This window comes from Pseudochaenichthys georgianus, unplaced genomic scaffold (genome assembly GCF_902827115.2).
Source record: "Pseudochaenichthys georgianus unplaced genomic scaffold, fPseGeo1.2 scaffold_1135_arrow_ctg1, whole genome shotgun sequence".
NCBI lineage: Eukaryota > Metazoa > Chordata > Actinopteri > Perciformes > Channichthyidae > Pseudochaenichthys > Pseudochaenichthys georgianus.
This window is the reverse complement of record NW_027262081.1, coordinates 19,579-41,033: the sequence shown is the minus strand read 5'-3', so window position 1 is coordinate 41,033 and position 21,455 is coordinate 19,579. Positions and strand designations below refer to the sequence as shown.

The 21,455-nt window shown below is 49.8% G+C and overlaps 1 protein-coding gene across 1 annotated transcript in view; it reads right to left on the bottom strand.

Moving 5' to 3' along the window:
• Nucleotides 1–1,609: 1,609 nt before the first annotated feature.
• The window catches only part of LOC117440692 (protein IWS1 homolog), a gene marked incomplete at its 5' end in the record, with an annotated part of 39,418 nt that continues 19,572 nt past the window's right edge, over nucleotides 1,610–21,455 (bottom strand). The window contains 8 exon segments of the mRNA XM_034076929.1: nucleotides 1,610–2,742; nucleotides 11,586–11,697; nucleotides 12,385–12,441; nucleotides 13,866–13,977; nucleotides 14,636–14,753; nucleotides 18,445–18,574; nucleotides 18,726–18,808; nucleotides 20,219–20,369. Of these exon segments, the coding sequence (XP_033932820.1) occupies nucleotides 2,614–2,742; nucleotides 11,586–11,697; nucleotides 12,385–12,441; nucleotides 13,866–13,977; nucleotides 14,636–14,753; nucleotides 18,445–18,574; nucleotides 18,726–18,808; nucleotides 20,219–20,369 (892 nt within the window).

The window sequence follows — 21,455 nt, the reverse complement described above, 5'->3', positions numbered from 1 at the left end:
AACCCAGGTGTAAATGAACCCAGGTGTAAATGAACCCAGGTGTAGATGAACCAGGTGTAGATGAACCCAGGTGTAAATGAACCAGGTGTAATGAACCCAGGTGTAAATGAACCCAGGTGCTAATGAACCAGGTGCTAATGACCCAGGTGTAAATGAACCCAGGTGTAAATGAACCCAGGTGTAAATGAACCCAGGTGCTAATGAACCAGGTGCTAATGAACCAGGTGCTAATGAACCAGGTGTAATGAACCCAGGTGTAAATGAACCCAGGTGCTAATGAACCAGGTGCTAATGAACCAGGTGCTAATGAACCAGGTGTAATGAACCCAGGTGTAAATGAACCCAGGTGTAGATGAACCCAGGTGTAGATGAACCAGGTGTAATGAACCCAGGTGTAAATGAACCCAGGTGTAAATGAACCAGGTGTAAATGAACCCAGGTGTAGATGAACCCAGGTGTAGATGAACCCAGGTGTAAATGAACCAGGTGTAAATGAACCCAGGTGTAGATGAACCAGGTGTAATGAACCCAGGTGTAAATGAACCAGGTGTAAATGAACCCAGGTGTAGATGAACCAGGTGTAAATGAACCCAGGTGTAGATGAACCCAGGTGTAAATGAACCCAGGTGTAATGAACCCAGGTGTAAATGAACCCAGGTGCTAATGAACCAGGTGTAAATGAACCCAGGTGTAGATGAACCAGGTGTAGATGAACCCAGGTGTAAACGAGGTGTAAATGAACCAGGTGTAAATGAACCAGGTGTAGATGAACCAGGTGTAAATGAACCAGGTGTAGATGAACCCAGGTGTAAACGAGGTGTAAATGAACCAGGTGTAAATGAACCAGGTGTGAATGAACCAGGTGTAGATGAACCAGGTGTAAATGAACCAGGTGTAGATGAACCAGGTGTAAATGAACCAGGTGTAGATGAACCAGGTGTAAATGAACCAGGTGTAAATGAACCCAGGTGTAAATGAACCAGGTGTAGATGAACCCAGGTGTAAATGAACCAGGTGTAGATGAACCCAGGTGTAAACGAGGTGTAAATGAACCAGGTGTAAATGAACCAGGTGTGAATGAACCAGGTGTAGATGAACCAGGTGTAAATGAACCAGGTGTAGATGAACCAGGTGTAAATGAACCAGGTGTAGATGAACCCAGGTGTAAACGAGGTGTAAATGAACCAGGTGTAAATGAACCAGGTGTAAATGAACCAGGTGTAAATGAACCCAGGTGTAAACGAGGTGTAAATGAACCAGGTGTAAATGAACCAGGTGTGAATGAACCAGGTGTAAATGAACCAGGTGTAAATGAACCAGGTGTAAATGAACCAGGTGCAGATGAACCAGGTGTAAATGAACCAGGTGTAGATGAACCCAGGTGTAAACGAGGTGTAAATGAACCAGGTGTAAATGAACCAGGTGTGAATGAACCAGGTGTAAATGAACCAGGTGTGAATGAACCAGGTGTAAATGAACCAGGTGTAAATGAACCAGGTGTAGATGAACCAGGTGTAAATGAACCAGGTGTAAATGAACCAGGTGTAGATGAACCCAGGTGTAAACGAGAGTCTCAGGTCGTTCTTTAAAGAAGAGCTCGAGGCACAGGTGAGTTTCTGAGTTTTTATTAAGAAAAGTTTCACCTGATCAGAACAGCTTTCAGACTTCTGTACAGACGCTACGGCAGCAGAGGAGGGACAAAAAGGAGCAACGCCTTCTCTTTCAGAAACAAAACGAAAAACAGCGTCAGGGAAAATAAATTGTTTTCAAATCCAACGTTAGAAAAGTTTAGAGAAAAATGAAGGATATAAAAACTCAAAATGTCCCGAAATGATCCTCATCATCCGTTTCTAAATCAACAATCGCAGGTATTCAATCAGCTGTATCGCCATGACATCATCAGAGGCACTGTAGTGAGGCTCTCCGTCACTTCACTTGATCGATCAACCTGCAGGTGGGCGGACACAGTGATCCCTAAAGGCTTGTTGCTGTCGAAGGTTTCTCACTTTAAACCAGCTTCACGGAGAAATCTCTTTATTTCTGCCCTTAGTCGACTTTTTAAAGTTGTATTCCCTTAAAACAAGATTTAACCTTTAAAAATATAGAGCTGACGATGCTAACATTTACTTTGGAGCTAGTGAAGCTAATATGTTAACATTAGTATATTTAGAGCTCAACCTGATGCAGCCAACTGATAATATTACTCCAAGCTTGAGCTATTGATGCTAGTCTGCTAACGTAGCTTGAGCTAATGATGCTAGTGTGCTAACATTAGTTAACTCCTAGCTTGGGCTAATGATGCTAGTGTGCTAACATTAGTATGCTAACTTGCCAAGGTTACTTACAGAGCTGAAGCTAACGTAGCTAGCGGCTAACATTACCTTAGAGCTAGAGCATTGGAGCTGACTGCTAACATAAGCTAATATTGGAACATTAAATGAACCCGTTATGTTAGCATCGAGCTATCTCTGATTCTGAGGATCATTTTGGAATCCACTCTGAATGTTTCATCACTTCTTCTCTGTGATTTGACCTCAGGAGGAGCAGCAGGAGATAATTGGGGATATTCAAACACATACAAAATAAAGAATACTAAACGCTAAGGATCTAAAATCAGAGCGGCATGTGGTTCCCCTGAACGCTGATCTTCACAGCGTGGCCCGGCTTCGTCATGCGCCGAATATCTGCGATCCTCCTCATCTGTTTATCAACGCGAGACATCCCCTTCTTCAGGGGGCCGAGCTGCAACGAGACACAGAACATCGGATTAGAAACCATGCTAACGTGATCAGAAAGGTAACACGCACCTGTGGAGATTAATGTGTGTTGGTAAGCGTGTCTCTTCAGCACATGTCACTTTAGACTCATGCAGAGTTAAAAACACTAAGAACTAACTTCACAAAAGCATCAAAACACCAACAGGTTAGTGAGTGGGGCTATAAGGAACTACAGCACGGTCACATGACTTCACGTCACCACCGCTAAGCTAAACGAGGCTAATGTTGGGCTATAAAGGAGCTACAGCACGGTCACACGACTTCACGTCACCACCGCTAAGCTAAAGGAGGCTAATGTTGGGCTATAAAGGAACTACAGCACGGTCACATGACTTCACGTCACCACCACTAAGCTAAAGGAGGCTAATGTTGGGCTATAAAGGAACTACAGCACGGTCACATGACTTCACGTCACCACCGCTAAGCTAAAGGAGGCTAATGTTGGGCTATAAAGGAACTACAGCACGGTCACATGACTTCACGTCACCACCGCTAAGCTAAAGGAGGCTAATGTTGGGCTATAAAGGAACTACAGCACGGTCACATGACTTCACATCACCACCGCTAAGCTAAAGGTGGCTAATGTTGGGCTATAAAGGAACTACAGCACGGTCACATGACTTCACGTCACCACCGCTAAGCTAAAGGAGGCTAATGTTGGGCTATAAAGGAACTACAGCACGGTCACATGACTTCACATCACCACCGCTAAGCTAAAGGTGGCTAATGTTGGGCTATAAAGTTACTACAGCACGGTCACATGACTTCACGTCACCACCGCTAAGCTAAAGGAGGCTAATGTTGGGCTATAAAGGAACTACAGCACGGTCACATGACTTCACGTCACCACCGCTAAGCTAAAGGAGGCTAATGTTGGGCTATAAAGTTACTACAGCACGGTCACATGACTTCACGTCACCACCGCTAAGCTAAAGGAGGCTAATGTTGGGCTATAAAGGAACTACAGCACGGTCACATGACTTCACGTCACCACCGCTAAGCTAAAGGAGGCTAATGTTGGGCTTTAAAGGAACTACAGCACGGTCACATGACTTCACGTCACCACCGCTAAGCTAAAGGAGGCTAATGTTGGGCTATAAAGGAACTACAGCACGGTCACATGACTTCACGTCACCACCGCTAAGCTAAAGGAGGCTAATGTTGGGCTATAAAGGAACTACAGCACGGTCACATGACTTCACGTCACCACCGCTAAGCTAAAGGAGGCTAATGTTGGGCTATAAAGTTACTACAGCACGGTCACATGACTTCACGTCACCACCGCTAAGCTAAAGGAGGCTAATGTTGGGCTATAAAGGAACTACAGCACAGTCACATGACTTCACGTCACCACCGCTAAGCTAAAGGAGGCTAATGTTGGGCTATAAAGTTACTACAGCACGGTCACATGACTTCACGTCACCACCGCTAAGCTAAAGGAGGCTAATGTTGGGCTATAAAGGAACTACAGCACGGTCACATGACTTCACGTCACCCACCGCTAAGCTAAAGGAGGCTAATGTTGGGCTATAAAGGAACTACAGCACGGTCACATGACTTCACGTCACCACCGCTAAGCTAAAGGAGGCTAATGTTGGGCTATAAAGGAACTACAGCACGGTCACATGACTTCACGTCACCACCGCTAAGCTAAAGGAGGCTAATGTTGGGCTATAAAGGAACTACAGCACGGTCACATGACTTCACGTCACCACCGCTAAGCTAAAGGAGGCTAATGTTGGGCTATAAAGGAACTACCAGCACGGTCACATGACTTCACGTCACCACCGCTAAGCTAAAGGAGGCTAATGTTGGGCTATAAAGGAACTACAGCACGGTCACATGACTTCACGTCACCACCGCTAAGCTAAAGGAGGCTAATGTTGGGCTATAAAGGAACTACAGCACGGTCACATGACTTCACGTCACCACCGCTAAGCTAAAGGAGGCTAATGTTGGGCTATAAAGGAACTACAGCACGGTCACATGACTTCACGTCACCACCGCTAAGCTAAAGGAGGCTAATGTTGGGCTATAAAGGAACTACAGCACGGTCACATGACTTCACGTCACCACCGCTAAGCTAAAGGAGGCTAATGTTGGGCTATAAAGGAACTACAGCACGGTCACATGACTTCACGTCACCACCGCTAAGCTAAAGGAGGCTACTGTTGGGCTATAAAGGAACTACAGCACGGTCACATGACTTCACGTCACCACCGCTAAGCTAAAGGTGGCTAATGTTGGGCTATAAGGAACTACAGCACGGTCACATGACTTCACGTCACCACCGCTAAGCTAAAGGTGGCTAATGTTGGGCTATAAAGGAACTACAGCCCGGTCACATGACTTCACGTCACCACCGCTAAGCTAAAGGAGGCTAATGTTGGGCTATAAAGGAACTACAGCACGGTCACATGACTTCACGTCACCACCGCTAAGCTAAAGGCGGCTAATGTTGGGCTATAAAGGAACTACAGCACGGTCACATGACTTCACGTCACCACCGCTAAGCTAAAGGAGGCTAATGTTGGGCTATAAAGGAACTACAGCACGGTCACATGACTTCACGTCACCACCGCTAAGCTAAAGGAGGCTAATGTTGGGCTATAAAGGAACTACAGCACGGTCACATGACTTCACGTCACCACCGCTAAGCTAAAGGAGGCTAATGTTGGGCTATAAAGGAACTACAGCACGGTCACATGACTTCACGTCACCACCGCTAAGCTAAAGGAGGCTAATGTTGGGCTATAAAGGAACTACAGCACGGTCACATGACTTCACGTCACCACCGCTAAGCTAAAGGAGGCTAATGTTGGGCTATAAAGGAACTACAGCACGGTCACATGACTTCACGTCACCACCGCTAAGCTAAAGGAGGCTAATGTTGGGCTATAAAGGAACTACAGCACGGTCACATGACTTCACGTCACCACCGCTAAGCTAAAGGAGGCTAATGTTGGGCTATAAAGGAACTACAGCACGGTCACATGACTTCACGTCACCACCGCTAAGCTAAAGGAGGCTAATGTTGGGCTATAAGGAACTACAGCACGGTCACATGACTTCACGTCACCACCGCTAAGCTAAAGGTGGCTAATGTTGGGCTATAAGGAACTACAGCACGGTCACATGACTTCACGTCACCACCGCTAAGCTAAAGGTGGCTAATGTTGGGCTATAAAGGAACTACAGCCCGGTCACATGACTTCACGTCACCACCGCTAAGCTAAAGGAGGCTAATGCTGGGCTATAAAGGAACTACAGCACGGTCACATGACTTCACGTCACCACCGCTAAGCTAAAGGCGGCTAATGTTGGGCTATAAAGGAACTACAGCACGGTCACATGACTTCACGTCACCACCGCTAAGCTAAAGGAGGCTAATGTTGGGCTATAAAGGAACTACAGCACGGTCACATGACTTCACGTCACCACCGCTAAGCTAAAGGAGGCTAATGTTGGGCTATAAAGGAACTACAGCACGGTCACATGACTTCACGTCACCACCGCTAAGCTAAAGGAGGCTAATGTTGGGCTATAAAGGAACTACAGCACGGTCACATGACTTCACGTCACCACCGCTAAGCTAAAGGAGGCTAATGTTGGGCTATAAAGGAACTACAGCACGGTCACATGACTTCACGTCACCACCGCTAAGCTAAAGGAGGCTAATGTTGGGCTATAAAGGAACTACAGCACGGTCACATGACTTCACGTCACCACCGCTAAGCTAAAGGAGGCTAATGTTGGGCTATAAAGTTACTACAGCACGGTCACATGACTTCACGTCACCACCGCTAAGCTAAAGGAGGCTAATGTTGGGCTATAAAGGAACTACAGCACAGTCACATGACTTCACGTCACCACCGCTAAGCTAAAGGAGGCTAATGTTGGGCTATAAAGTTACTACAGCACGGTCACATGACTTCACGTCACCACCGCTAAGCTAAAGGAGGCTAATGTTGGGCTATAAAGGAACTACAGCACGGTCACATGACTTCACGTCACCACCGCTAAGCTAAAGGAGGCTAATGTTGGGCTATAAAGGAACTACAGCACGGTCACATGACTTCACGTCACCACCGCTAAGCTAAAGGAGGCTAATGTTGGGCTATAAAGGAACTACAGCACGGTCACATGACTTCACGTCACCACCGCTAAGCTAAAGGAGGCTAATGTTGGGCTATAAAGGAACTACAGCACGGTCACATGACTTCACGTCACCACCGCTAAGCTAAAGGAGGCTAATGTTGGGCTATAAAGGAACTACAGCACGGTCACATGACTTCACGTCACCACCGCTAAGCTAAAGGAGGCTAATGTTGGGCTATAAAGGAACTACAGCACGGTCACATGACTTCACGTCACCACCGCTAAGCTAAAGGAGGCTAATGTTGGGCTATAAAGGAACTACAGCACGGTCACATGACTTCACGTCACCACCGCTAAGCTAAAGGAGGCTAATGTTGGGCTATAAAGGAACTACAGCACGGTCACATGACTTCACGTCACCACCGCTAAGCTAAAGGAGGCTAATGTTGGGCTATAAAGGAACTACAGCACGGTCACATGACTTCACGTCACCACCGCTAAGCTAAAGGAGGCTAATGTTGGGCTATAAAGGAACTACAGCACGGTCACATGACTTCACGTCACCACCGCTAAGCTAAAGGAGGCTACTGTTGGGCTATAAAGGAACTACAGCACGGTCACATGACTTCACGTCACCACCGCTAAGCTAAAGGTGGCTAATGTTGGGCTATAAGGAACTACAGCACGGTCACATGACTTCACGTCACCACCGCTAAGCTAAAGGAGGCTAATGTTGGGCTATAAAGGAACTACAGCCCGGTCACATGACTTCACGTCACCACCGCTAAGCTAAAGGAGGCTAATGCTGGGCTATAAAGGAACTACAGCACGGTCACATGACTTCACGTCACCACCGCTAAGCTAAAGGCGGCTAATGTTGGGCTATAAAGGAACTACAGCACGGTCACATGACTTCACGTCACCACCGCTAAGCTAAAGGAGGCTAATGTTGGGCTATAAAGGAACTACAGCACGGTCACATGACTTCACGTCACCACCGCTAAGCTAAAGGAGGCTAATGTTGGGCTATAAAGGAACTACAGCACGGTCACATGACTTCACGTCACCACCGCTAAGCTAAAGGAGGCTAATGTTGGGCTATAAAGGAACTACAGCACGGTCACATGACTTCACGTCACCACCGCTAAGCTAAAGGAGGCTAATGTTGGGCTATAAAGGAACTACAGCACGGTCACATGACTTCACGTCACCACCGCTAAGCTAAAGGAGGCTAATGTTGGGCTATAAAGGAACTACAGCACGGTCACATGACTTCACGTCACCACCGCTAAGCTAAAGGAGGCTAATGTTGGGCTATAAGGAACTACAGCACGGTCACATGACTTCACGTCACCACCGCTAAGCTAAAGGAGGCTAATGTTGGGCTATAAAGGAACTACAGCACGGTCACATGACTTCACGTCACCACCGCTAAGCTAAAGGAGGCTAATGTTGGGCTATAAAGGAACTACAGCACGGTCACATGACTTCACGTCACCACCGCTAAGCTAAAGGAGGCTAATGTTGGGCTATAAAGGAACTACAGCACGGTCACATGACTTCACGTCACCACCGCTAAGCTAAAGGTGGCTAATGTTGGGCTATAAGGAACTACAGCACGGTCACATGACTTCACGTCACCACCGCTAAGCTAAAGGTGGCTAATGTTGGGCTATAAAGGAACTACAGCCCGGTCACATGACTTCACGTCACCACCGCTAAGCTAAAGGAGGCTAATGCTGGGCTATAAAGGAACTACAGCACGGTCACATGACTTCACGTCACCACCGCTAAGCTAAAGGCGGCTAATGTTGGGCTATAAAGGAACTACAGCACGGTCACATGACTTCACGTCACCACCGCTAAGCTAAAGGAGGCTAATGTTGGGCTATAAAGGAACTACAGCACGGTCACATGACTTCACGTCACCACCGCTAAGCTAAAGGAGGCTAATGTTGGGCTATAAAGGAACTACAGCACGGTCACATGACTTCACGTCACCACCGCTAAGCTAAAGGAGGCTAATGTTGGGCTATAAAGGAACTACAGCACGGTCACATGACTTCACGTCACCACCGCTAAGCTAAAGGAGGCTAATGTTGGGCTATAAAGGAACTACAGCACGGTCACATGACTTCACGTCACCACCGCTAAGCTAAAGGAGGCTAATGTTGGGCTATAAAGGAACTACAGCACGGTCACATGACTTCACGTCACCACCGCTAAGCTAAAGGAGGCTAATGTTGGGCTATAAAGGAACTACAGCACGGTCACATGACTTCACGTCACCACCGCTAAGCTAAAGGTGGCTAATGTTGGGCTATAAAGGAACTACAAGCACGGTCACATGACTTCACGTCACCACCGCTAAGCTAAAGGAGGCTAATGTTGGGCTATAAAGGAACTACAGCACGGTCACATGACTTCACGTCACCACCGCTAAGCTAAAGGAGGCTAATGTTGGGCTATAAAGGAACTACAGCACGGTCACATGACTTCACGTCACCACCGCTAAGCTAAAGGAGGCTAATGTTGGGCTATAAAGGAACTACAGCACGGTCACATGACTTCCACGTCACCACCGCTAAGCTAAAGGAGGCTAATGTTGGGCTATAAAGGAACTACAGCACGGTCACATGACTTCACGTCACCACCGCTAAGCTAAAGGTGGCTAATGTTGGGCTATAAAGGACTACAGCACGGTCACATGACTTCACGTCACCACCGCTAAGCTAAAGGAGGCTAATGTTGGGCTATAAAGGAACTACAGCACGGTCACATGACTTCACGTCACCACCGCTAAGCTAAAGGAGGCTAATGTTGGGCTATAAAGGAACTACAGCACGGTCACATGACTTCACGTCACCACCGCTAAGCTAAAGGAGGCTAATGTTGGGCTATAAAGGAACTACAGCACGGTCACATGACTTCACGTCACCACCGCTAAGCTAAAGGTGGCTAATGTTGGGCTATAAAGGAACTACAGCACGGTCACATGACTTCACGTCACCACCGCTAAGCTAAAGGAGGCTAATGTTGGGCTATAAAGGAACTACAGCACGGTCACATGACTTCACGTCACCACCGCTAAGCTAAAGGTGGCTAATGTTGGGCTATAAAGGAACTACAGCACGGTCACATGACTTCACGTCACCACCGCTAAGCTAAAGGAGGCTAATGTTGGGCTATAAAGGAGCTACAGCACGGTCACATGACTTCACCACCGCTAAGCTAAAGGAGGCTAATGTTGGGCTATAAAGGAACTACAGCACGGTCACATGACTTCACGTCACCACCGCTAAGCTAAAGGAGGCTAATGTTGGGCTATAAAGGAACTACAGCACGGTCACATGACTTCACGTCACCACCGCTAAGCTAAAGGAGGCTAATGTTGGGCTATAAAGGAACTACAGCACGGTCACATGACTTCACGTCACCACCGCTAAGCTAAAGGTGGCTAATGTTGGGCTATAAAGGAACTACAGCACGGTCACATGACTTCACGTCACCACCGCTAAGCTAAACGAGGCTAATGTTGGGCTATAAAGGAGCTACAGCACGGTCACATGACTTCACGTACTGATGGTAGAATCTAGATCTCTTCAGCTTGTGTTAACCACAGACTTTATTCCAGGATAACAACCGATAACCACATTCATTAAACCACTGCAGAGGGAACAGGAAGCGCGGACTCATGTCCAGTTCAGGACTCATTCCTGCACACCATGCAGCAGGACTCACGCCCCCTGCAGGCGTCAGCAGGAACTGCACCAGCAGCTGCATCAGGAGCTACAGAGACATCCTGTTGCCGTCCACGCTGATCTTCACGGCTCCCTGCAGGCGCGTCAGCTTCCTCTGGTCCGCGATGCGTCGCTTGTGCTTCTCCAATCGGCTGATGCCCTTCTTACTGCCTTTCTGAGAGGACCAATCACAGGCCAGCTCGTGACCAAAACCAGCACCAGGTCTCTGGGATCAGCTGACGTTTAACCACTTAATTTAAATGCATGTTCCCCTTGTTTCAAGCTAGCAGTCGTGGCTACACTATAGCCCTTTCTCAATTCTCTAATTTCTGCTTCCTCGACTCCTCGGTCCCTCGACTCCTCGGTCCTCCGGTAGTGACCCGGAAATCGATGTCAGCGCGCCATGTTGAAAGACATCTCATTTCTCTAAATGCACATCGAGGAGGCTCTCTGGAGGAGCTATAAAATATCAAGTCTCTGAGAGCGCTCTAATACTCGTTTGATTCTGAAATCGTACATGTGTGTGTGTGCGTGTGCGTGTGTGTGTGTGTGTGCGTGTGTGTGTGTGTGTGTATAACACAGTTCTGTCCATCAGGCAGAGGCTGCTGCCTCCTGTCATCATTAATGGACGTCTCTTTAAAATGACCGCTTAGAGGAGAGGAGTTCTCCTTTCTCTAACCGCCTGCTGCTTCCCCTCCTCGACTCCTCGCTCCTCGAAAGGAGTCGAGGATAGGAGGCGAGGAAAGAGGAGGCGAGGAGAGAGGAGGCGAGGAGAGAGGGGAACATTAGAGTTGAGAAAGGGCTTCTGACTGTCAGCACTCTAACAGAAACATCTATAAGCTGAAACTCTAACTCTCAGGTAGAGAGGAGAGGAGGCGAGGAGAGGAGGCGAGGAGAGAGGAGACGTTAACCTTCACGTTACCGGAACAGATCCCTCTTCCCCCCACAGAGCACAAAGCGTCATGCTCACCCTGTTCGACTCCATCTCGATGTTCCACTTGGGTCTCACCACGTAGTCCTTGTTGGAGGGCATGGGCACGCGGGCGCGGGCGCAGAACCCGGGGTCTCCTGGCCTCAGAGCTCTGAGGGGGAGAGGGCGTCATAGAGCTTTATGCTCAGCTACATGCTTACATCCAACGGCGCCTGGCACTCCACCTCACACCGATTGGATATCACAGGGTTCATACACTTTTTCACCTATGATTTCAATGCGTCTCCAGGACCTCATTTTCCATGACCAAGACAATGACTCAGCGGTTCCCCTGAAAATGGTTTATTTGAACATGGAACAGGAAAATAAGGTCTGCTAGGCTGCTAGCTTCCACGCTAAAGCAACTCACATCTCTCACCAGCAGAACACCTCGTCAGTTAAATGCCATTTTACGTTTCATTACTATACGATCAAGTATTTATTATCATTATAGTATTACTATTTCGGCGATTAGATAAAATATCAATTATATTTGATGCAACTTTAGTTACATTTCCATGACTTTTCCAGAACTTTGGGGAAAATATAGTTTTCCAGAACCTGGAATCAGCATTTTGAATTTCCACGACTCTTTTGAATGACCGTAAGATCCCTGACATTACGTCTCCGTTGGTAACGATCGACTGCATTGATAAACACACGTTCAATAACTTATTGACTTGTTTTCCACTGCCTTAGCCGTATTGCATCGCTGGTGAAAACACATGCAGTCTGCTGGTGGCCACTAGGGGCGCTGCTGCTCCAATATGCAGGTAGGAAAAAAGAAAGAGGAACTCACTTCTCCTCTCCGGTCAGCTGTTTCTCCAGGTCTCTGCGAGGCGTCTGCCCCCCCCGAGCTGCAGACACACAGAGCACAGGTTCATTCAGGTGTGAGCGCTTCCTCTGCGGATCCAGAGCTTCTGATTGGGTTAGTTATACTATCTGTGATCAGCTTATAACCGGTTAGTAGGAAGGCTACACACACACACACACACACACACACACACACACACACACTATGGTTAGCATCACATTATTAATAGCAGCATTCTCCAGACGTTAGCCAGCTCGACTGCTGAACCTCGTCATCACAAAGTATCTTCATATCAAGCAGGAAGCAAACGCCATCACGACGAGTGGTGCCTCAAACACAACGAGCCAATGAGACGCAGAGAGCACCCCACCTGACGTGCGTCCACTCAGACGACACGCAGCGGAGAGAGGCTTCACGTTAGTCTGCAGACGTTGTCAAAGCCAGTCTCGTGTCTTTCATCTGGACCCTGAGTCTGTACTTCAGTTTTCATTCATTCTTAATGTGTAAGCTAATAATAATAATATCGTGCAGCCTTTTCTTTATCTGCCGCTTTACTGAAGCACATCGCCCATAAACTACATGTCCCACAATGCATCTCAAATTTCACTTTCTTCTTAGAATTTGTCCTTTTTTTCTAAATATCATGTTGTGACGTGTGCACTGAGGAGACTTCAGCTTTGAGACGTAGTTAGTTATGAAGTTGTTATCCATCCCATAATAATCCAATGCAGAGGCAGAACACATCGTTACACATTGATACAGTCTCAGAGATGCAACCGGCCCTTTGAGTGCTGACGTGGCTCTTTCAAACCCCACTGCAAACATGCAGAGGATAACTGAACCTGATTGGTGGAGAGAAGACGTCAGGCTCCTCCTCTCTCAACACCTTCTGAGGCTTACTGATGAAGAGGAGGAGGAGGATGAAGAGGAATGAAATCAGAGAGTAATCAGGAGGATGATGAAGGGGCCGCAGGAGGACTCAACATGTTTCTGTGTGCGAGCCAATCAGAGCCGAGCGACTCAGGTTCTGGGTCAGAACACTTAAACCATTAAAGCAGCGTCTATTGGAAGAACATACGTCTCCTCCTGTCTCTGATTGGCTGAAACCCCAAACAGATTACCCATAATCCCCTCTGTTTCAGCCCCGTTTCCAAAGTGCTGATTCTCTGTCTGTTACTGTAGATGAAGACAAGGAGCCCCTCCCCCCCCCCTCTGAGAGACATGTGGTTACAGAGAGCTCAATGTGCTCTAGAGGAGGTTCAGGTGATAAGGGGGGGGGGGGGGGGGGGGTACCCTGGCTGCTGATTGGCTAATGGCTTCACAAGACAACACATCGTTATGACATTCCTCAGATTTGAAGGTTGCTTCCTCTCCAGGTGAACGAAACACGGGTTCAGATCATATTTACAGTGTGTGTGTGTGTGTGTGTGTGTGTGTGTGTGTGTGTGTGTGTGTGTGTGTGTTACCTGAGTCTCTGCTTCTGAGGCATCTGCTGGTCCAGGTCTCTCTGCTGCCTCTCCTCTCTCGTCATCGCTTTGTAGTTCGACGTGAGGCCGAAGATGGGCCGAGACCACTCATCTGAACAGATCAATACATCAGAACACGACCTTTAACCCCCACTCATCTGAACAGATCAATACATCAGAACACGACCTTTAACCCCCACTCATCTGAACAGATCAATACGACCTTTAACCCCCACTCATCTGAACAGATCAATACGACCTTTAACCCCCACTCATCTGAACAGATCAATACGACCTTTAACCCCCACTCATCTGAACAGATCAATACATCAGAACACGACCTTTAACCCCCACTCATCTGAACAGATCAATACGACCTTTAACCCCCACTCATCTGAACAGATCAATACGACCTTTAACCCCCACTCATCTGAACAGATCAATACGACCTTTAACCCCCACTCATCTGAACAGATCAATACATCAGAACACGACCTTTAACCCCCACTCATCTGAACAGATCAATACGACCTTTAACCCCCACTCATCTGAGCCAGAGCTACTACAGACGCCAAGTATCCTCGTGTTGCCATGGCAGCACAGCGCTACCTGGCTGCTGCCTCTGTCCCCAGAGAGGGAGCTCTCCAGAGACGCTGCTAGGGCCAGCAGGTCTGCCCTTCCTCACGCTGGAGGAGGACACTCAGGAGGACACTCAGGAGGACACTCAGGAGGACACTCAGGAGCAGCAGCCTGGAGGACTCCGTACTTACTGATGAGTTTGAGGGCGAGGTCTTTGTTGGCTCTGGACTCCTTGGGGTGCTTGTAGAGGAACATGACGGAGCGCCCGATGCCGCTGTGCTTCAGAGTCTCCTGGCTCACACTGGGCAGCTGCAAACACACAGGAAGCACTCAGTGAGGGGAGCATAGCGAGGGAGCATCCTAGCGAGGGAGCATCCTAACGAGGGAGCATCCTAACGAGAGGAAACGTCCCGCACACACTCATGTAAAAAAAAGAAAAGAAGAAGAAGCGTCTTCGCGCATTCAATGAAGCGACAGAGCGTAGGAATGGCCTGCTCTGATATTTTAAAACGGAATTGCAGTTTTATTGCTCATAGATTATCAGAACATTTCAAAGGGGACGCAGACACATTGGATTAACCTACGGATTAACTACAGCAGGGATGGGCAACTTTGATGGTGGTGGGGGCCACATAATTGATGTACTGGCCACCAGGGGGCCGCAGATTCACTTGGAACACACACAAATTCCATGTGTTGTATGTAATGATTAACAAATATACTAAGTCTGACATCTTCATTCACATTTCACAATCAAAGGGAACATCCTCTAATACGCCACTAAACAAATATCAGTTCACAGAAATGTTATTTCATTTGTACAAGTGGCATGTTTGTATTGAACGGGTTATTAAACAGTGGAATAAAGCTATTTTAAACTATTGGAAAGCACGGACAATGTGTGTGTTGAGATGAACCCAGACATTAGTTGTCTAACTTGAACCTAAAACACTTGTAGCCAGTCTCTGCATTCTCCTGACTCCACAATGAGGGGAGTGTCCACACAGACACCTGTCAGCCCGCACTCTGCTGTTCCTCAGCGCCCCCCCTCCCTCCGCTGAAATTATGAATGAAAAGCGTAGTAATCATAGATAACACGGCAGGGTCCGTGACAGTTTGTTTTCATCTGATTTCAAATAAACAAAGTCTTTTTAAGAATATTAAACTTTTTCCGCCAAATTCAGACGATAAAAACAGCTTGTAAGCTAAAGGCATAATTACAAGAGGCAACGTAACGTCACAGCATGGCAGAACAACAGCCGGTGTTTCTTGTGAGGGTTGCCCCGGGAAACAAACACAATACACACAAATGCATCACAGATTATTTTGCGGTATCTGAAATCATGTACGCAGCTCGCGACGTAACTAGGAGTCTAGTGGACGGTATCAGTACTACAAGTAAAACAAATGAAACAAAAATAATTTTTTTTTAATTAATTACGTTGTTTATAAATTAATATGAGGGCCGCAAAAAGAGGAGGTGGGGGCCGCATGCGGGCCGTGGGCCGCCATTTGCCCATCCCTGATCTACAGCATCGTTGTTATCGTTTTAATGCCATTGAAGACCAGTTTAGACCAAGGTAAGCCATGTTAGCATTGTGGGCTACCTAGCGCCACTTGTTTTGATGTACGTTTTTGTTGATAACGTCACGAGTTTGTATCTTTCAGTGTTGAGGTGGGCACCGTCAGATTCTGTGTCTCCTTGCGATCATAAACGATGTGTTGGATGTGCGGCTAGGATAAGTAATAAGGGAGCGAGGAGTGATTTTCGGTGCAGTAATAGGTTAGCATCTTTCGCTCACGGTTAGCATTGTGTGTTTTTTTTGAAGAAAGAGAAAGATCAGTTAAATTAGTTTTTTCCCGTTATATGGATATAAAATATACAGTTTATCAAATATTAAGGTTCTTTAGACGTTGTTTCCTGCAAATGACGCGATTCGGCCCCGGAACCGGGTCCGTGGGGCCCGAAGAGGATCCTCTTCGGAACCGGGTCCGTGGGGCCCAAGAGGATCCTCTTCGGAACCGGGTCCGTGGGGCCCAAGAGGATCCTCTTCGGAACCGGGTCCGTGGGGCCCAAGAGGATCCTCTTCGGAACCGGGTCCGTGGGGCCCAAGAGGATCCTCTTCGGAACCGGGTCCGTGGGGCCCAAGAGGATCCTCTTCGGAACCGGGTCCGTGGGGCCGAAGAGGATCCTCTTCGGAACCGGGTCCGTGGGGCCGAAGAGGATCCTCTTCGGAACCGGGTCCGTGGGGCCCAAGAGGATCCTCTTCGGAACCGGGTCCGTGGGGCCCAAGAGGATCCTCTTCGGAACCGGGTCCGTGGGGCCCAAGAGGATCCTCTTCGGAACCGGGTCCGTGGGGCCCAAGAGGATCCTCTTCGGAACCGGGTCCGTGGGGCCCAAGAGGATCCTCTTCGGAACCGGGTCCGTGGGGCCCAAGAGGATCCTCTTCGGAACCGGGTCCGTGGGGCCCAAGAGGATCCTCTTCGGAACCGGGTCCGTGGGGCCGAAGAGGATCCTCTTCGGAACCGGGTCCGTGGGGCCGAAGAGGATCCTCTTCGGAACCGGGTCCGTGGGGCCGAAGAGGATCCTCTTCGGAACCGGGTCCGTGGGGCCGAAGAGGATCCTCTTCGGAACCGGGTCCGTGGGCCCAAGAGGATCCTCTTCGGAACCGGGTCCGTGGGGCCCAAGAGGATCCTCTTCGGAACCGGGTCCGTGGGGCCCAAGAGGATCCTCTTCGGAACCGGGTCCCGTGGGGCCCAAGAGGATCCTCTTCGGAACCGGGTCCGTGGGGGCCGAAGAGGATCCTCTTCGGAACCGGGTCCGTGGGGCCGAAGAGGATCCTCTTCGGAACCGGGTCCGTGGGGCCGAAGAGGATCTCTTCGGAACCGGGTCCGTGGGGCCCAAGAGGATCCTCTTCGGAACCGGGTCCGTGGGGCCCAAGAGGATCCTCTTCGGAACCGGGTCCGTGGGGCCGAAGAGGATCCTCTTCGGAACCGGGTCCGTGGGGCCGAAGAGGATCCTCTTCGGAACCGGGTCCGTGGGGCCGAAGAGGATCCTCTTCGGAACCGGGTCCGTGGGGCCCAAGAGGATCCTCTTCGGAACCGGGTCCGTGGGGCCCAAGAGGATCCTCTTCGGAACCGGGTCCGTGGGGGCCCAAGAGGATCCTCTTCGGAACCGGGTCCGTGGGGCCCAAGAGGATCCTCTTCGGAACCGGGTCCGTGGGGGCCCAAGAGGATCCTCTTCGGAACCGGGTCCGTGGGGCCGAAGAGGATCCTCTTCGGAACCGGGTCCGTGGGGCCGAAGAGGATCCTCTTCGGAACCGGGTCCGTGGGGCCGAAGAGGATCCTCTTCGGAACCGGGTCCGTGGGGCCGAAGAGGATCCTCTTCGGAACCGGGTCCGTGGGGCCCAAGAGGATCCTCTTCGGAACCGGGTCCGTGGGGCCCAAGAGGATCCTCTTCGGAACCGGGTCCGTGGGGCCCAAGAGGATCCTCTTCGGAACCGGGTCCGTGGGGCCGAAGAGGATCCTCTTCGGAACCGGGTCCGTGGGGCCCAAGAGGATCCTCTTCGGAACCGGGTCCGTGGGGCCGAAGAGGATCCTCTTCGGAACCGGGTCCGTGGGGCCGAAGAGGATCCTCTTCGGAACCGGGTCCGTGGGGCCGAAGAGGATCCTCTTCGGAACCGGGTCCGTGGGGCCTGAAGAGGATCCTCTTCGGAACCGGGTCCGTGGGGCCTAAGAGGATCCTCGCAGGGCGACGCTGAGGCCCTCCGGGGACAGCCAACAGGACATGAAAGCGCGGTGACTATTTTTGTAAATATCGTAGATACATATTGGTTTTGGTGCTTTGAAGTATTTCCGGTCTTCCTCAAAGTCACCAAGACATGAAACAACACGCATCACTGCGGGTTGTGAAGACATTACTGAGTGACGTCCCTGCAGCTATGCTGATCGCTCAGCTCGCCTCTGCCCTGTCTGCGCGTGTAATCAGTAATGGAGTCACCTCCTGCAGGATGCGCAGCAGCTCTCCTCGGATCCTCAGAGCAGGGAGGGATTTATCTGGAAGAGGACTGATCCACTCTTTGATGGCCGACATCACGCCGCTGTCGATGAACGTCTCCTTCAAGTCCTGTCTGAGGGAAACACGGCAGGTCAGCGAGTGCTGCTGCTGCTGCGTCGTTATACTCAAACAGATTATTCAGTCTATGTTGTTAAACCCATTCTACATCACATGAACACAGAGAGGGGGCTTCACCGCAGGACACGGGTTTCACGAGCTCTTACTTCCTCAGGTGCAGGATCACGTGCGGCAGCAGCGTGAGTTTCTTTAACGCCGGCTTCTTCAGAGCGTTCAGATTGCGGTCCTCCTGTCAGAGAGAAACACGGTCAGTATCACGGGAGGCTCTTATTGTGGCGGGAGGGGCTTTTATTGTGGCGGGAGGGGCTTTTATTGTGGCGGGGGAGGGGCTTTATTGTGGCGGTAGGGGCTTTTATTGTGGCGGGAGGGGCTTTTATTGTGGCGGGGGAGGGGCTTTTATTGTGGCGGAGAGGGGCTTTAACTGTGGCGGAGAGGGGCTTTAATTGTGGCGGTTGAGGGGCTTTTATTGTGGCGGTTGAGGGGCTTTAACTGTGGCGGTTGAGGGGCTTTAATTGTGGCGGGGAGGGGCTTTAATTGTGGCGGGGAGGGGCTTTAATTGTGGCGGGGAGGGGCTTTAATTGTGGCGGGGAGGGGCTTTTATTGTGGCGGGGAGGGGCTTTTATTGTGGCGGTTGAGGGGCTTTAATTGTGGCGGGGAGGGGCTTTAATTGTGGCGGGGAGGGGCTTTTATTGTGGCGGGGAGGGGCTTTTATTGTGGCGGTTGAGGGGCTTTAATTGTGGCGGTTGAGGGGCTTTAATTGTGGCGGGAGGGGCTTTTATTGTGGCGGGGAGGGGCTTTTATTGTGGCGGGGGAGGGGCTTTTATTGTGGCGGAGAGGGGCTTTAACTGTGGCGGGGAGGGGCTTTAATTGTGGCGGTTGAGGGGCTTTTATTGTGGCGGTTGAGGGGCTTTTATTGTGGCGGTTGAGGGGCTTTTATTGTGGCGGTTGAGGGGCTTTAATTGTGGCGGGGAGGGGCTTTAATTGTGGCGGGGAGGGGCTTTAATTGTGGCGGGGAGGGGCTTTTATTGTGGCGGTTGAGGGGCTTTAATTGTGGCGGTTGAGGGGCTTTTATTGTGGCGGGGAGGGGCTTTTATTGTGGCGGTTGAGGGGCTTTAATTGTGGCGGTTGAGGGGCTTTAACTGTGGCGAGGAGGGGCTTTTATTGTGGCGGTTGAGGGGCTTTAATTGTGGCGAGGAGGGGCTTTATTGTGGCGGTTGAGGGGCTTTATTGTGGCGGTTGAGGGGCTTTTATTGTGGCGGTTGAGGGGCTTTTATTGTGGCGGTTGAGGGGCTTTAATTGTGGCGGGGAGGGGCTTTAAATTGTGGGCGGGGAGGGGCTTTAATTGTGGCGGGGAGGGGCTTTTATTGTGGCGGTTGAGGGGCTTTAATTGTGGCGGTTGAGGGGCTTTTATTGTGGCGGGGAGGGGCTTTTATTGTGGCGGGGAGGGGCTTTTATTGTGGCGGGGAGGGGCTTTTATTGTGGCGGGGAGGGGCTTTAATTGGGGCGGGGAGGGGCTTTAATTGTGGCGGGAGGAGCTTTAATTGTGGCGGGGAGGGGCTTTTATTGTGGCGGGGAGGGGCTTTAATTGTGGCGGGAGGGGCTTTAATTGTGGCGGGCAAGCTCTTATTGTGGCGGGTACCTCGGCGGCCTCGTTCATCTTGCTGATCATGGCGCTGACCACGTCGTCGGCGTCGCTGATGAACGTTCCTCCGTCACGGTTTCTGCGCTTCCGGCTGTTCAACGCCTTCCTCTTCGCCAGCATGACGTCGAAGTCTGACATCATGCTCATGCTGCAAACACAGAACACTCTTTGAAGTCTGACTTCACGCTGCAAACACAGAACTCTCGATGCTTTGAAGTCTGACTTCACGCTGCACACACAGAACTCTCTTTGAAGTCTGACTTCACGCTGCACACACAGAACACTCGATGCTTTGAAGTCTGACTTCACGCTGCACACACAGAACACTCTTTGAAGTCTGACTTCACGCTGCACACACAGAACTCTCTTTGAAGTCTGACTTCACGCTGCACACACAGAACTCTCTTTGAAGTCTGACTTCACGCTGCAAACACAGAACTCTCTTTGAAGTCTGACTTCACGCTGCAAACACAGAACTCTCTTTGAAGTCTGACTTCACGCTGCAAACACAGAACTCTCGATGCTTTGAAGTCTGACTTCACGCTGCACACACAGAACTCTCTTTGAAGTCTGACTTCACGCTGCACACACAGAACACTCGATGCTTTGAAGTCTGACTTCACGCTGCACACACAGAACACTCTTTGAAGTCTGACTTCACGCTGCACACACAGAACACTCGATGCTTTGAAGTCTGACTTCACGCTGCACACACAGAACTCTCTTTGAAGTCTGACTTCACGCTGCACACACAGAACACTCGATGCTTTGAAGTCTGACTTCACGCTGCAAACACAGAACTCTCTTTGAAGTCTGACTTCACGCTGCACACACAGAACTCTCTTTGAAGTCTGACTTCACGCTGCACACACAGAACTCTCTTTGAAGTCTGACTTCACGCTGCACACACAGAACTCTCTTTGAAGTCTGACTTCACGCTGCACACACAGAACTCTCTTTGAAGTCTGACTTCACGCTGCAAACACAGAACTCTCTTTGAAGTCTGACTTCACGCTGCACACACAGAACTCTCTTTGAAGTCTGACTTCACGCTGCACACACAGAACTCTCTTTGAAGTCTGACTTCACGCTGCACACACAGAACTCTCTTTGAAGTCTGACTTCACGCTGCACACACAGAACTCTCTTTGAAGTCTGACTTCACGCTGCACACACAGAACTCTCTTTGAAGTCTGACTTCACGCTGCACACACAGAACACTCGATGCTTTGAA